Source organism: Eublepharis macularius, chromosome 5 (assembly GCF_028583425.1).
Source record: "Eublepharis macularius isolate TG4126 chromosome 5, MPM_Emac_v1.0, whole genome shotgun sequence".
Classification (NCBI taxonomy): domain Eukaryota; kingdom Metazoa; phylum Chordata; class Lepidosauria; order Squamata; family Eublepharidae; genus Eublepharis; species Eublepharis macularius.
The window spans coordinates 145,413,474-145,430,331 of NC_072794.1; the positions used below are offsets into that span (position 1 = coordinate 145,413,474).

A 16,858-nucleotide genomic window follows, 5' to 3' on the forward strand; every position below is an offset into this window, starting at 1 on the left:
AAAATATGGTCTACATTCTTGCCTTGTCCGGCTTTCAATGTTTTACCCAGTAATATGATAGTGTCGGTCGGCGGTGGACTATGAGGTAGCGTCTCGCTAAGTGTCATGGTATTTTATTAAGTTAGAAATGTGATCGCTACTGTTGTCAAACTTTAACATACAGAACAATTCATTCACAAATGAGAAAAGCAGATCCCCCCACAAATACCTTTCCCCTGACATAATTGCACAGAGCAACACAACTGAAGTTGAGTGGGCTGGGACAATACCATTCCAGCGTGGCTTTCACAATATGCATGCATGGCGGATAATGTTTTTGTCATTTGGGAAAGGCATGGGACCATGCTAGCAGAGATCTGCTTTTAATTCTGCTTTCTCGGGCCATGTGACTCAAGTGACTGAGGAAGGAAGGAATTAAAGATGTAACTATCAGTATGGAATTGGCATGTCAGATTTGCAGTATGTGCCTATAGGAAGTCTCTCTTCTAACATACATAACTCAGCTGAAGCAACATCAACATCTGTAATATGATGGGGTGGGGTCCATATTTTAAAGACAATAATTTTTAGGGATGCTGAAACACACACACTTTTAAATATACACATGAACGGATCTCTAGCTTTTTATTGTTAAAGAGCAGCCATTGGGGAGGGAGAATTCACTTTGGACCTCCAGACAGAGAGAAGGAGGTTAACTCTTAAAAGACTCCTTTCCACAGTTGCAATTTTTCCCGTGAGGGGAACATGCAAGCAACCTGTATGATTCCCCCCCCCCCCCCCGCCCAGTGAGGCAAATATCAGTTCCTGGGGAGAGATCACAGGTGATACGAAGAAAATAATATTAGGGAAAAGATTTACCTCCCCCTACACACACACACACACACACACACACACACACACACACACACACACACTTTATACAGCACAGGCCCTAATCTGAATCAGACTCCCTGCAGTTGCTATTGAGCAATAAAAATATTCTAGAGATTCATTCACAGATTTTCTGGCATCTTGTCTAGCTTTACATTTCAGTGCACTTTGCAACTAGATTTTGCTATTTCACACTGGAAAATCCAGATGCATATGATTGCTCAAGTGCATTGAAAGTGCATTATCTGACATTTGTAAAAGCAGCCTTAAGATCTTTTAAGTTGCCAGGGATTCGAATCTGGCATCTTCTTCGTGCGAAGCATATGTGATCTCCCACTGCTTGATGGCCTTTCTCCATCTTCCAACTTTGCAAAGTTTTGCCAAGTTCACCTGACTTAATCAGGTACTACAAATAGTATTTTTCAAACAGTGAGTTGGATCCTTCAGATTCTCCACATGAGCACAAGAATGAGTGGAACAGAATCTCTAAATAGTGATGAGTTCAAGTTTTCTGAGTGAGCTGCATAAGACTGAACAGGGATTTGAATCCTGGTTTCTTTCTTTAATATAGGACACTCTACCCACTACAACGCACTGGGGTACTATTTAGGATGATAGGGAGATGCTCAACTCAGTAAAAATGCTATACAATCATAATATCCTTTCCAATTTATAATGTCTGTAATTCAGCTTGCCAATTTGTATGTGTTTTGCAGAATATATTTTTCTGTCTGCTGTGCAATGATCACAGAAGGAAGCTTCCTGACTGTTTAGGAAAGGAAATCTCAAACCAAATAAACCATTAAAATAACACTTTTAAGGTTTCTGAGGTTGTGGCCTCTTCCATTCAGACAATAAAGAACTTGGAAGATAAGGTTTAGAGAGCATATATCTTAGGAGCCAAACTCTAAGTGCATTATCTATTAAATTGCACTTTGACTTTTTTAATCCCTTCACATAATTTTGTGTATAATCTTTTTTTTTAACGTCTAAGGAATTGGGACTTCTAAAAGAAGTCTTTTCTACTTTCCCGTGACAGTCTCTGCCACGCCTAGCAAGGCAAGATTATAATCCTCAAAGAGATTTTGGAAGCCAACAAAGCAGGGTGGATTTGATTTAAATCAAACTGATTTAAATCACGATTTAAATCACGATTTAAATCACTAGTCAGTAAGGCTTGATTTAAATCATAGTTTTCTACATAAAGACTAATTCTTGCTGGTATAACTTTAATATGCAAGTAGATGAAGATTTTTAGAATAACAACTTTTCATATTAGTTTTACAGTTGTATAAAATATGATTTTAATACTATTAGAAACACATTATAGTTAATTTATTGTGAGATGAATTATCCCCAGTTTAGGTTCATCATTCATATTTGGACAACTTTTCTGTTGTACTTTATTGGAAGGAGAAAAATAATCATTACCTTAATAATAATTTAAATAGTTTTATTTATTCAACTGAAACAATAACATTACAGCATATGTTATTTGCTTAAACAAACATCCATGTTTGTTAACTAATTTGGCTAAACAAAATATATATATTTTAAGAAACTTAGACTGTCAGCCCAGCCTACACATGAAAAACTTAAATACTGTCCTCTGTAGCTCACTCGTCATCTTCATCTTCTTCTTTGTTCATAATCTGGAAAAGAAAAACAAGCTTTCCTGCTTTATCGGGTCCCAAACGATTTCTCAATTTAGAATGAATGAGTCCAAAGGAAGAGAATATTCTTTCAACGCCTGCAGAAGAAGCTACTGCTGTTAAAAGTGAAATCATTACTTGAACAGTCTCTAAATCCAAGTGCTTAAGTGACTTCCACCAGTTCACTGGTGTGACTTTCTTTAAAGTATCTTCAGCAAACATATATTTCTTGAATGGTTCCCCCTTAGCTCTGAAGTTTATTATAGTTGGCATTACAGATGGATGATTGCTGGATACCCATGTCATAGCTAACTCCTCTTCCTCAGCACTTAAGTTTTGACCCTGGTACTGGATATTGACAATATTTGCCGAAAAATGAGCTGCAGACAGTGCTTGTCCCATTCGTTTTTTTAATGCTTGTAATTTAGTTCTGTCCATGTGTAGTTCTGTTTTTAAGTGTTCACTCAGTTCCTTCCAAATTTCAACAGCATCAGCAATAAAACAGCTATTTTTCTGTATTTTGTTTAAAGCTTCAGAGATGGGTTTCAGGATGCTCAGCATATGTTCAACATTTCTCTTAAGCCCAATGTTGAGGATTTTGGCCGTGACAGTGCCATCTATTTTATCTCGATTTTGTTCACAAACTGTCATCAGAATAGGCCAGTTCTTGATATACTGCTCAAAACAGTCCACCATAGAGTTCCATCTAACATCTTGTGGGAGCGTTAGCTTGGTTCCACCCATCCTTTTCAGAGCTGCTGCAGCAAAACGATTGTCACGGAAGTATTTAGCAATTTCAACAACATTAGTCTTTATTTCTGGAACACTTAAGTCTTTGGCTAAGAGGTGCAGCAAATGAGCACTGCAACCATATGTTATTAGCTTTGTATTCCCTTCCTGCTCTTCTAAATTTCTTCTCATCTTGGATACGTTTGCAGCATTGTCTGTGACCAAACTGCGTACTAGACATTTGAATTTTTGTTCACATGTTGTTATAGCTTTTACTGCCACTTCTTGTAAGTATTCTGCTGTGTGTGCATTTCCTGACGTATCAATTGTTTGTGCAAGGAAGACTTTCCCTTCTTCTGTTGTTATACAAGCACATACAACAGGATCATTGTGGACACTACTCCACCCATCAATATTTAGGTTAACAATTCTACCCTCCAGAGCTGTTGCACGTTGCTCCATTTCTCTGTCATACACTTTATCCAGCAGTTTCCCTGCAACATCTGCTCTGCAGGGTGGACTGTATCCTGGTCTCAGTGACTGAACCATATTAATGAAATGTGGGTTCTCAGTCAGACGGAAAGAAGAGTTCGTTGCATAAACAAACTGGGCAATTTTTTCATCAATTAACTCTTTTTCTAATCTGCTAGTTTTTATCACAAACTTATCTATGGTGGTTCCAGGAGGGAAGGGTTTTTTCTTTCTTTTAGGTGATATACTGTGGGTGTCTGATGATGATGCAAATGAAGCACTATCCGGGATGGATAATTCTGAAACTGTAGAACAGAGGATGGTGATCTTGAAGGTGGATAGTTTCCAGAATCCTTAATGTTGACGATGAATTCCCCTAAACAAAAAAGTCAATGCTGTTATTTTATTGTTTATACAATTTCTGCTTATTGTACAGCACTGCCCCAAAAGGAGTATTTGCTTTTCTTCATAACTGTACCAAATGACAGTAACATGCAGTAATAATAAGAAATATAATTTTGCTCAAACATGACAGTTCAAGGCAGTATTTAGAAATATGATTCAATAAAAATGTTTACCAACCTGAAGATCCTGCCTGTTCAAATGTGTTTCTTTGGTCATCTTCATCACAGCACTTCTCATGATGTTGCCTCATTCGGGCCACCAGGCCTTGCATTTCTTTGTTGCAGTGTTTACATTTTGCACGCATGCCTGCCTTACCGATAGGTAAAGGAACTTCATTAAAGTATTCCCAAACTGGGTCTCTTTTACGGCCTGCTGCCATTATAGGTTTTTTCCTCCAAGGAAAGAATGTGATAAACCTCAGGTCATACACACAAAAGATCCAAAGACTTGTGCAGTATTGTGCTCAAAAAGTTTCACTTTCATTTTGTACTGCTTGCCCCTCCCTCCTCACACTTAGTTTCTTCTTGTGCAGATCTATTCCACTCCAAACAATCAGAAAAATATTGTTTCTATTCACTGAACTTCTTGAAACTTAGCACTGAAGGGGTTGATTCTGTCTTCATAGGTTTGTAGAACAATAGGATTAAGGTCTTTTTCTCAACTCTGTTCATGTTATAACATTTTTGCTGTGAAGAAGAGGCATGTGATCTCTGCTGAGCTGACACAAATTCAGTTTTGAGAACTGCAAAACCAAGCATCTGTGATAATATCTTGTAGGCAGAGAAACTGCCCAATAATTTTACAAAAACCTCTGGAAGAGCATGACATTGTGAATGGATTAATGGAATTTATTTACCAAAAAAATTAAACATATACAGCCTTATTCTACATAATTAAAAACTAATCTTTATTTCATGATGGAATGGCCTTTGGATGGTAATATATTTTCCTCAAAAAGCATTTTATTTAAAAAAAATCCGATTTAAATCAAAAAAATCCGATTTAAATCAAAAAAATCCGATGTTTTTGATTTTTTTAAAAAAATCATTGATTTTTATCCACCCTGCAACAAAGCAAAAAGAAATCCTCCATGGTGCTGCTTGTGGGAGAACAGTTCTCAATTTTCTTAAATTCTTTTAATTTTATTTATATCTGAGCCCTGCCTTATCCCTGCAAACTCAAGGTAGCTGGTGAAACCATAGAAGCCTCAGGATAATAACAATAACAACATTTGATTGTTGATGCCCACTCAGAGCGTTTTACAAAGTATGTTATTACTATCCCTACAGCAGTCATCCCGTGAAGTGGGTGGGGCTGAGAGAGATCTGAAAGTGCTATGACTGACCCAAGGTCACCCGGCTGGCTTCAAGTGGAGGAGTGGGGAGTCAAACCTAGCTCTCCAGATTAGGGTCCTGCCTCTCATAACCACTACACCAAACCATCACCAGTGTCCAAAAAGTTTAAACCAATACAGAATTAAAACACAGGGTTAAAAGCCTGTAGACAGGGTTAACAGAGCTAAAACAGTTTATTCTCCACCAAATGCCCTCTGAAACAGATTGCATCTTCCTGCATGCAGAACATGAAGGCACCTGCCACACCCACTCAGGTAGAACGCCCGTGACCACACAGGAGGCCTATGATGAACAGGCTGTCACCAAACAGACCATACTAGGTGGGGGTTCCACCAGGAGAGGACTGCCCAGGGAACACAACCAATGCACAGGAGTATACTGGGAGGTGCAGTTCTAGAGTTATGAGAGTCCTAAGCCATGAAGAGGTATAAAGGTGGTAATCAGCACTATGAACTGAGCCCAGAAGCAAATAGTCAACAAATGCAGTTGATACTGTCCCTGTACAAAGTGGCCTTTTTGAGCTAATTAGAGGATAGAAATTGCATGGAAGTCCGTGAGCTTCATCCCAGGGATGCTCGTAACAAAAGGAACTGTACCATATGACAAACTTCTCTTTGTACTATGTTGGTATCAGAGATCATACCTTTGTACTGTGTTTTTGTGAAATAACTACCACCACCAGATAGTGTCCGCATGATCACTAAATCATTTTTTTTCCATTTCAAACTACTATTACTATGCAGCAGCCAGCATTATGGTTGGCATCTCAGAACATTTGGCCAGCGATCTGTTACAATTAGTGAAACTTTATTACAACACTATATAATCGTGCATGTTGGTTTTCTTTAGCCGTTCCTGCTCTTTAAAGAAGAAAGTTTGCAGGCTGGGGCTTATAAACTATTAACAATTGTTTCCTGTTGAAAGATAATTTTTTTTTGTATGTTTCCAGCACTGCCTCAAATGAGTAAGAAACAATTTCCCCTTAGGTGAATAAAGACCAGCATGAGTGACCTCATTCATTGTCTGTTTAAGCACATAATGTTCATGTTCAGGGAATGCCGTGTCTGAAATTTTGCTTGTAATCTGATTACTATAATTGACCAGAAATTGCTGAGGAATCTTCCCTTAGCTTGGTTTCTGTTGCATGAAATCTCTCCCTTGTTGTTTTTACAAAGCCAATACTCACTTCCTGTCTAATTGTTTTTGGAAATGGTTTTCAGGATTGTGACCAGATACACATAGATGATGTTTCATCAGATGACAATGGCCAAGATTTAAGGTATGGCACTCTCTGTACTCCAGTGCAAGAAATCGTATTTAATAATATCTGGAAAACTGCCAATCGCATTCATTAATGTCTGAAAACCATGGCAGGAATTTTTGTCGTCACATAAAGGAAATGTCATATTGGGACACAGTCGTCGTTTCATTATATTATTTTCTAACAGTGGCTTAGTATTTTATGTTTGAATTACAATCCACCTGGCAATGGTATGTGAATCCGCGAAACTGCTTTATACTGAGTCAGACCGTTGCTCTATCAGGGTCAGTATCGTCTGCTCTGACTGGCAGCAGTTCCACTGGTTCTCTGACAGAAGTCTTTCACATTGCCAGCTTTCTGATCCTATTTAACTGGAGATGCCAGGCATTGAACCTGAGACATTCTGCAGGCAAAGCAGAAGCTCTGCTGCTGAGCTGCAACCCACTCTTATTGTTTGCTTGCGTCCTCCAGCAGTCGTTCTCTATGCTTGCGTGTACTTTGCTTCAACCCAGAGCAAAACAAACGTGTATCCTTGGTGCTAACTCTATAAAAGGCTCACCAAGAAGCCAGGATGAATTAAATTTATGGTAGAGATCATCACGTGTTTACTGTACCAAATATTTAACCACAGAAAATACAGTCTCGTTTTAAGGGAACACTTGTCATATTCCAAAACATTCTTATTCTGTGCAGCAAAGATATATTTTTTTAAATTCTAAAAAAGATCTGCTGATCCTAGACTTTTGACCCTGTGCATATATTATCTTTTGAATACATTCCAAATTAGATGGTGCCATAACGTTTTAAAATTTATGCATGCAAATTATTTATTTATTTTTATTTACTGCATTTATATCTTGCCTTTCTCCCCAATTGGGACCCAAAGTGGCTTACATCCCCCTTCTCCTTTTATTTTCACAACAACCCTGTGAGGTAGGTTAGGCTGAGAGTGTGTGACTTGCCCAAGGACACCCAGCAAGCTTCCAGGGCAGAGTGGGGGTTCAAACCTGAGTCTCCCAGATCCTAGTCAGACAATCAAATCACTACACTGCTCTGGCTCTTTCCGTCACACCAACCATGTCTCCAAATACATGGCATAGGTGCTACAGCTTGTTGACATGTTGGTCTCTGAGAATGAAGTACAAGGCAAATTGAAGATGGTTCAGTATTTGATGACAGTCCTCCTGGAAGGACTTCTATGCAGGCTCCATTGAAATGAATGAGATTTCTTGCTCAGTTCCCATTCATTTCAGAGGTGTTTGCCCAAACTTTCAGGTGAAATTAGGTCTTTAGCCTTCTTTCCCCCCCCCCCCATTATCATGTTAATAATATTAACAATATTCAATTTATATACCGCCCTTCAGGACAACTTAATGCCCACAGAGTGGTTTACAAAGTGCGTTGTTATTATCCCCACAACAACCACCCTGTGAGGTGGGTGGGGCTAAGAGAGCTTGGAGAGGGCTGTGACTGACCCAAGGTCACCTAGCTGATTTCAAGTGGAGGAGTGGGGAATCAAACCCAGATTAGAGTCCTGCCTCTCTTAACTACTATACGAAACTGGATTGAAAGCATACAGGAACTATATATGCAGATATGGTTCAATATCGATATAACTAAATCCTAAGCAGAGGCAGCAGACCTGTACAGAATGCATGACTAGGGAGAACACCTGCTTTATTTAATTCACTCTTTGTCACAAGACTAAAAGACATCTTTTCCTCTGCCCTCTTGCTACTGTCTTCATCTTAATGGGAAACACTGCTTATAATTTCACTCCTTCCCCTTTTCCTTCCTTCCTTTGCCACAGCACATATAATTTCTCAGCAGATGGTTTTCACAGTTCAGCCGCTGGAGCAAATCTATGCCTGGGCTCTGGAGTTCATGGGGGAGTTGACTGGATGAGGAAATTAGCATTCCGCTACCGGCGGGTGAAAGAACTCTACAACACCTACAAAAACAATGTCGGAGGTAAGTGTCTCTCCAGCCCATCAGGGAATGTTCCTTCCCATCTTTTTAAAAGCCTTGTCTTCCTGTTCCTCAGATCCGAGGCAGAGAGTAGCCTCGGTACCTGAAAATGTGGCGAAATGAATGTACCAGAGAAGAGGAAGTGTTTTGTGTATTAATTTCCAGTTCTGATAAATGAATCGAGAACTAACACTGACTGTTCAAAGCAGTAGTTGTAGCCTTGATGTTTCAACCAAAGCCTAGGTCTTGAGATCAAGATTGCTCTATCCTCGCTGCATTTGTTCTGTCCTTGTTACTTGACTGAGATGGTGAAATATTTTTGCCTGAGCCTCATTGCCAACATTGCCAATGCTCAGGCATGCATTCACAGGTGTGACCTTTGCTTCGTTCCTCTATCTGCACCACTTGCTTGGGGACCTTTGCAGAGAAACTCCCAGGAAGATGCTATTACTGGGAAGTGTTCTTTTTCATATCATATTTTTAGCTCATCTTCAGGGAGCAGATTTTGAGTAGCTTGTTTATTAAGACCACCTAAAAGACTAACAGATAAATTGTGGTGTATGTTGGTTAGTCTTTAAAATGCAGCAAGGCCCTTTGTGACCATCATTTCTAGATCTCAGTGGAGAAACTGCCATCACAAGGCAGCGTGGAGACACATCGATGCTGGAACCCAGCACTTTTGATAGTGCAAGGGACCTGGTATTACATCATTACATCTATGACATAGCTAGAACCAGAACAACAAAAAGGAATGATCAGTAATGACAATTGCCCCTCCAGGTATTTTAAACATGTGCATTGCATGCCATTATCCAGAATAATGACCTTCCCATGTATAAGGGGAATAATGGTTGACTTGGCACACAGCTTTTCAGGGGAATTGAAATAATAACTGGTTGGAACAATCTGGCCGTCTGTTTCATCTCATATCATTAGCTCCTCTCAGGCACTCGCTAATCTGCAGGAAATAGCCTGCACCTTTAATGGTTATTTCCTAAGTTCTGAGCGCGTTCTGTTGAATGAGTTTTAGCGGTTCACATCAGCAGCTGATAAAGATACCCCCCTTCCCAATCCCAAGCTGCTTACTGGACGAGTGTTTAACTTTGCTGGTGCAAGTGCTTTCAGTAGAGTTCAAAGCTCATTCAAAGACAGAATTTGAGTAAGCTACCCAGCTATTGGGAGATTTGTGTCTGAAGCAGAATCAATGGATCATGAGTGAGTAATTTTCTCCCCCAATGCTGATTTTGCCCCACTGTTCCAATTCTGAGGAAAGATGTCTTGCCCCCAAGATCCTGGAGCAGTCATTGTAAAGGCTAGTGCCAGATGAGGTCTGGGGTTCGGGAAGAGCTCCATGTTAAATGCTATAAGATCAGTTCAAAAAGAGTTGAAATTGGCCAGGCTATGGACACGTGCTTTTTTCATTTTTCCCTGCCAAGCACCTTAGTAAAGTGCAGTCACTGTGTCTTGGCTTTTGTCAAGCTGTCTTGACATTGCAATATGGCTAGTGGGTGGATGATCCTGACTTTTGGACAGGGAATCGGTCTAGATAGATTTCTGGTGCATTCCAACTCTATGATTCTATGGTATTGCAAAGCCATATGCAAGCGATTCAGCTCCTTCCCGTTGGAGCTTAACTACAAACGCTGCTTTTTATATCTGCAGGTTTAATAGGAGCTCCTAAGAGGGAAACCTGGCTGCAGTTAAGAGCTGAACTGGAAGCGCTGACTGATCTCTGGCTAACACATGCTCTGAAAGCTCTGGATTTGATACATTCCCGGTAAGAACGGCTTAAGAAATTGTCTCCAGGTTGCAAAGTTTTACTTTCTTCTACTGCTCCCCAAACAAACCAAGGACCATATATTTATAGGATACTCTTGACCCAGTTGGGGGGGGCACTTGGTCATGCTTTGCATAAGGGAAGGGGGAGATAAATTAGAAATATAAATATATATTTATATCAGGCTCCATTCCTGGCTCCCAGATATGCTCTTAGAGGAAAGCAAGAAAATTGTACAGGAAGTTGGTAGTTCAGGGGGAAGCAGGCACTGTGAAAATGCTGTTGGAGTTTGACACCATTCATATCCCTGGTGTGTGATTACTTATGATGTACTTCACTTTCAGACTAATTTGAGTTATGACAAATTGTGGGGAGGAGAAAAATATTTAAAAGTCTAGCCACTGCTATTAATGACTGATTTCATGGGACTAGTTGCTGGCAAGGCGAACATCCCGTTTCCAGGTCAAACTAATAGAGGAGAAAAACAAAGATCTGGGTTTGGACCCCCCCCCCCTCCACTCACTGCAGTGCTGACACTGTTTTCTCCCTTGCAGGCCTAACTGTGTAAATGTTTTGGTCACTACAACCCAGCTCATACCAGCACTTGCAAAAGTGCTCTTGTACGGACTAGGTGTGGTCTTTCCCATCGAAAATATTTACAGCGCAACAAAGACAGGTAAGAACAATGGCTTGCATCCAGCAGAGTGATTCCATGGGTGGAAGAATGTCCACCCACAAAGCATGACTTTCTCATTCCCCCTCCCATTGCAGCCCCAACTCCACCACCACTACCGCCAAAATGCTCTTCCTGTGGACCCAGGAACAAGTTACAAACAAAATAAAAACACAAGTAGAAACAGAATGCAGCTGAAACACTGTAACAAATCTGGTGGTGGAAACAGCTGTCAAGTCATAACCAACTTATGGTGACCGTGTAGGGTTTGGAAGGCAGGAGATCTTCAGAGGTGATTTGCCATTGCCTGCTTCTGCATAGAGACCCTGGACTTTCTGGATAGTCTGCCATCCAAGTGCTAACTGTGGCAAACCCTGCTTAGCTTTGAGATCTGACAAGATCAGGCTAGCTTGGGCCATCCAAGTCAGGACATAATGCTGGGCCATCAATTCACAGCGAACTCATGGCAATACCAGAACCATGGGCTCTTCAAGGCCAGAGATGCACAGAGGTGGTTTTCCATTGCCTTCCTCTGTATAGCAACCCCAGTCTTTCTTGAAAGTCTCCCATCTGAGTACTAACCATGCTTAGCTTACAAGCTCTGTCAAATTCATGTTAGTCAGGATTGTTCAGGTAGCTGTTAAAAATATGAAACTATGTAAAAGCAGAAGCGGTAATTCCCAGCTGATTCTCAGTTGATTGATGGAACATAATAGCCATCACCATCCTCTAAAGAGAGATCTGAGAAAAATGCACACAAATTGTGTGTGTGTTTCATGCTTCCGAAGCCTCTACAGAAGAGTGGAGAGGGTATCATGCTGTACATCCTATCATCCAGCTTGTCTCACATTTGCAAGTCTTGGCAAGTCTTGTATTTTTTGCACTTTTTAACTTTTTATGTTATGTGTTTGTGTTTTGTTAATTGGTGAGTGTGTGTGTGTAAACACAGTGTGTAAACACTGTTTTATACAGAATTATCCCCTTGATACTGTCCGCTCAGACTGGCAGTGGCTCTCCTAAGTCTCAGGCTTTTCACATCACCAACTACCCGTTCCTTTTAATTGGAGATGCTGGGGATTGAACCTGAGACCTTCTGCATGTAAAGCAGATGCACTACCACTGAACCATGGTGCTTCCCTTATACATGTACTCAAGCTTGTTTTAATATTTTGATTATTTACTGCCTTGAGGGGACCCTAAATTGGGAGGAAAGGTGGCATAAAAATTATTTTCATTAAATATATACATAAAACCAGGGCTCATTTCGAGGGGGAACGCACAGGAATGCAGTTCCGGCAGTTTCCCAAAGAGGTCACATGTCAGGTAGCCCTGCCCACCTGACTCTCGGCCATTTTGGGCCTGCTTTGGCCTGGATTGAGGCTGAAACGGCCCGGATTGGGCCTCTGACAAGTAGTAGATCACTCTTCCGCTCATCAGTGGCCTGATCCTGACCATTTTGGGCCCCTTTTCAGCCATTTTCAGCCCCTTTTTGCCATTTTGGGCCCAATTTCGGCCCTGAATGGCCAGGATTGGGTTCAAAACAGCCAGAATAGGTGATGTCAGGGAGTATAGCATATGCAAATCAGTTATACTAATGACACACTTCCGGTGATGGCAAGAGCTGTGGCATATGCTAATGAGTTATGCTAATGAGTTCCTCCAGCTCTTTTTCTACGAAATGACCCCTGCATAAAACTTTAATATTTCTATAACATTCTTTGGTATAGATTGTCAAAAGATAATTACATCTACACTGCAGTCCTACTTTCAGGTGGGTAGCCATGTTGGTCTGCAGTAGAACAGCAGGATTTGAGTCCAGTGGCACCTTAGAGACCAACAAGATTTTTAGGATGTATGCTTTCACAAGACAAAGCTCCCTTCTTCAGTTAATGGAATCCTAAGTGGAGTTACACCCTGCCTAGCCACTGACTACAATAGACATAGACGGGTATAAATTTGTTTAGGATTGCAATGTTAGTCACAGGAGGTTACAATAGAACATGAGATTAAGAATTTCAACAGGTCAGTCAAATGCAGCAAGAATTGCCTAAGAGACAATGGTTTATTTGTATCATACAATATTTTGCATAACTTCAGTGAGGATTAAAAGACCCTCCCAAGCAGACTAAAAAAATCTCAGTCTTTCAGAACATGCACCAGATTTCTTATTTGAATTAACAGATAAAAAAGGAATGCATTTTATGTTGTTATTTGTGTAAGAGGAATTTTGTGTGGCTGTAATTTGTGCAGTTATATTGTGAGCTATTAAAATTTCCCATTTCATATCCCACCAAGTATGTAAGACAGATTTGTACATCTGAAGTTTTCCCAAGTTATAGTGATTCCCAATGAAAATACGTTCTTCTGATGAGTTCTGTCCATGTATCTCATTATGGACAGATGGGATGGGGGGAAATCCCCTTGGCCTTGAGGCAGGAATGGCTAGAGGAGTCCGCGCCTAAGATGTTGCGTCAGGAACAAACTGAAAAATGCAAGCATAGAAAGGAAAATGTGGGTCTCTTGTAACTCTCAGTTATGCTGTTTACATTGAACAGAAGATTAATGCCTCTTCTTTATTATGCAGGGAAAGAAAGCTGTTTTGAAAGGATAATGCAGAGGTTTGGACGGAAAGCCGTGTACATTGTAATAGGAGATGGCGTTGAAGAGGAACAGGGGGCAAAAAAGGTAAAATGCCCATAGTTTTATCCTCTTCCTCATCTCTGCCTGCAGCACAACACAGAAATTCCTTCCCCATTCTAAGCTTTATTCAATTAGGCCATGTTGCCTGTTTGGAAATCCATAAAGCATTGTGAGCAATTTCCTCCTTTAAATCCTCCCTCCATCCCCTTGGCAGCTACTGAGGCCTTTTCCAGCACTTTTCTGTTTGTTGCAAAAACTGTTCTCAATTAACAATGATGTTACTAGATACATAAATAAGGAGTGAGATCAGATCAGTGAGTGTGACAAGATCTGCCATTTCTCATTTCTACTGTGTGGTTTTGCTTCCAAACACTAGTGGGAAAGAGTGATTGAATGCAGCTCGGTGAGGCGGCTGCTTTGCACAGTTGGCTAGTAACAAGCGACTGCTCTTTGCTCCCCCCTCTTTTATATATATATATATATATAATGAATGATTTGTTGCAGCTGAAAGAAAACAGGAACAGGGACTTCTGGCACTCTGAACAATAAAACTGTAAAGATCTTGCAGCGCCGTGAGCCAATTCTCACATCTGTGAAAGCTAGCTGAAAGGCGGGTTGTGAGAGTGCGTCTGAGCTGGGCCATTCAAAGCTCTGGTTTCTCAGTGGTGTGTGGACATTTTACAGTCCCACCCGTGGACGCGTCGCAGCTGATCTGCACATTATGGACAAAGATGTGGTTGTGGCGTGGTGTTGGGAATCTTTTCAAACAGCTGCTTTCCCATGCAGGAAAGGTGGCGCAAGAAGGCCCATGCAATGCGAGTAGATCCTGCACTGCAGCCGCTTCCTATGCCAGCTTTGCCCCTCCTGGAAGCTGTGGTGATGTTGGCGCAGGGAGGATCTGCTGTGTGGGTTTATCCCACATGTTCTGGGCATTCATGTTATCTCTATGGTACAAGGAGGAGCCCTTGTGCAGTAGTTACCACATCCATGAACAACATAATATGGGAAAGTGTAGAATTTTGAAGCGACACATCAGGGACGGGACTAACCTAACCCCCCCACACACCCCATGTGCGAATGTGTTTCATATAGCCAGGAATTTTTTTACACGGGGAAATATTCAGCACCATGGTACACCTCCAATCTGATGTGCTCACATCAAAATGTCTACAGCTTCAGGGTAGAATTAAGCAGAATGGGGAAGAAATGAACTTCCCACTCCTATGTTTGTTTCATAACAACAGTGTCAGGGCTAAGGGTACCATGCACATGAAGGGGAGAATCGGCTGGTAGAAGTAGGTGCTTATTCTGACCTCCTGCCCACTTATTTTCCCTGGCAGCTGCTCTCCTGGATGTTATTTTTAATTTTTTTTTCTCTAGCAAGAGAATCGAGCTTTATTTATTTAGAACATTTCTGTGCTGCCTCCCAGGCGAACTTGATTCAGGCGACTTATCAAATAAAACGTGATAACGTAAAATAACATAACAATGGTCAAAAATTAACAACCAATTTTTTAAAAACAAAAACAAAAAAAAGCATTTCAATCCTGGCATTCAAAATGAGGGCAAAGGGACCTAAAGGGACATTTGCAGGAGAGAATTTGTAGAGAAAACACCACTGCCTGACGTTCTTCCCTGAAATCCAGTCATTCTTCCTCTGTCCCCTTCTTACTCCCACATACCACATTATTTTCAAAAACTGATATTTACATGTACATGTTTCCCAAGAGAACACCCTCTATCTACTACTTCATTCCACATCATCACCTCTGAGGTGCTGGCAGTGGGGTGCATCAGGGCTCAAAAAACCAAGAGGGTACACCAGTGCCCCCTTCCTTGAGCCACTGCAGGTTTCTGTAAGCCGAGACCATTCCTGAGCAAATAAGTGTTCTTCCAGGAGTTAAAGCCGAACATCAAATGCACAGAAAAAAAGAAAGAAAGAAAGTGAAGTGATGATAGCGTGGGGCTTTGGACTTAGGCCCCTGTGAACTTCAAAGGTAATGGGGGTCAGTGCCCATGAGGCCATCAAAGGCTATGGAGCTCCCTGACAGTAGGGTGAAGCAATCCCTTTTGCAAACTCTGTGCCAAGAGGCCCCTTTGCTGGTGTCTCCCGCTTTACGCCTCTTTCCCATTAATAGGCACACATTCTTTGGTGGAGCTGTCAGGCCATGTGATTGATGGTGATCATTAGTGCGGGTGACTACACACCTGAGCTTTATAAACCCACTGGGAGGCCTGGGCGCCTTTCACTGCTTCGCCAGCAGCACTGATGATATCTCAGGATATCTCAGCCTGAGTGGGTCATTTCTCTTCACCTGTCGGAGGAGTGATAAATTGATGGGAACGAAACAGCAGGCGTGGCCGAGTTGCCAGCATCTCCACTCTTTAGAGAAAGAAAAACAAAAATAATTAACGGAAGCAGAGCCATGTGGGAAAAGTAAATGGACGGACTTTTATTTTTGTCTCTCAAGAGGCGCAGTTCACTATAGTCACTGATTTATCACGCATGTTAATGGATCTTGCCATTTCTCCGACAATTATATATAGGAGGTTATCAATTCTAGCCTCAGTCCATCACTGTGTGGTAGGTTAGGACAAGAGAGATTGACTTGCCAAAGGAGCATCGTGTCTGAGCAAGAATTTTGGCCCATATCTCTTGCAGGCAAAGTTCAGCACTCCATCTGCAAAATCACTGGTCTTCTAAAAGTGGGTCTGGACCCACAAGTAGACTGCAGTCTGACCTAAAGTGCACTGTAACCATGGTACATCAATGTGTGCTGAGGCATGAAGAGTAGGAGAAAAAGTGAAAATATTGTTACAATATTTAATTTATGTGATTCTGTGATTTCTTTAGAACAATCATATGCTGCCTCTTCAGAGACCTCCTCAAGGCAGCTCACAAAATGAAAGAAAATAATTAAAATGTTCAAAGTGTTAAAAGCCCAACCAATAAAAACCCAGAACATAAAACAGCATTTAAAAATATAGATTTACACCAATTCAATGGCTCAGTTTCTTCTGCCTGTCACACAACCCCTAGCCCAAAATGCCAAATCC

General features: G+C 41.1%; 1 protein-coding gene across 1 annotated transcript in view; it reads left to right on the forward strand.

Moving 5' to 3' along the window:
• The window catches only part of EYA2 (EYA transcriptional coactivator and phosphatase 2), a 199,973-nt gene that overhangs the window by 180,544 nt on the left and 2,571 nt on the right, over positions 1-16,858 (forward strand). Inside the window, exons 11-15 of the mRNA XM_054981392.1 lie at positions 6,703-6,761; positions 8,554-8,714; positions 10,374-10,488; positions 11,043-11,164; positions 13,746-13,846. Of these exons, the coding sequence (XP_054837367.1) occupies positions 6,703-6,761; positions 8,554-8,714; positions 10,374-10,488; positions 11,043-11,164; positions 13,746-13,846 (558 nt within the window). The remainder of the gene's footprint in view (positions 1-6,702; positions 6,762-8,553; positions 8,715-10,373; positions 10,489-11,042; positions 11,165-13,745; positions 13,847-16,858) is intronic.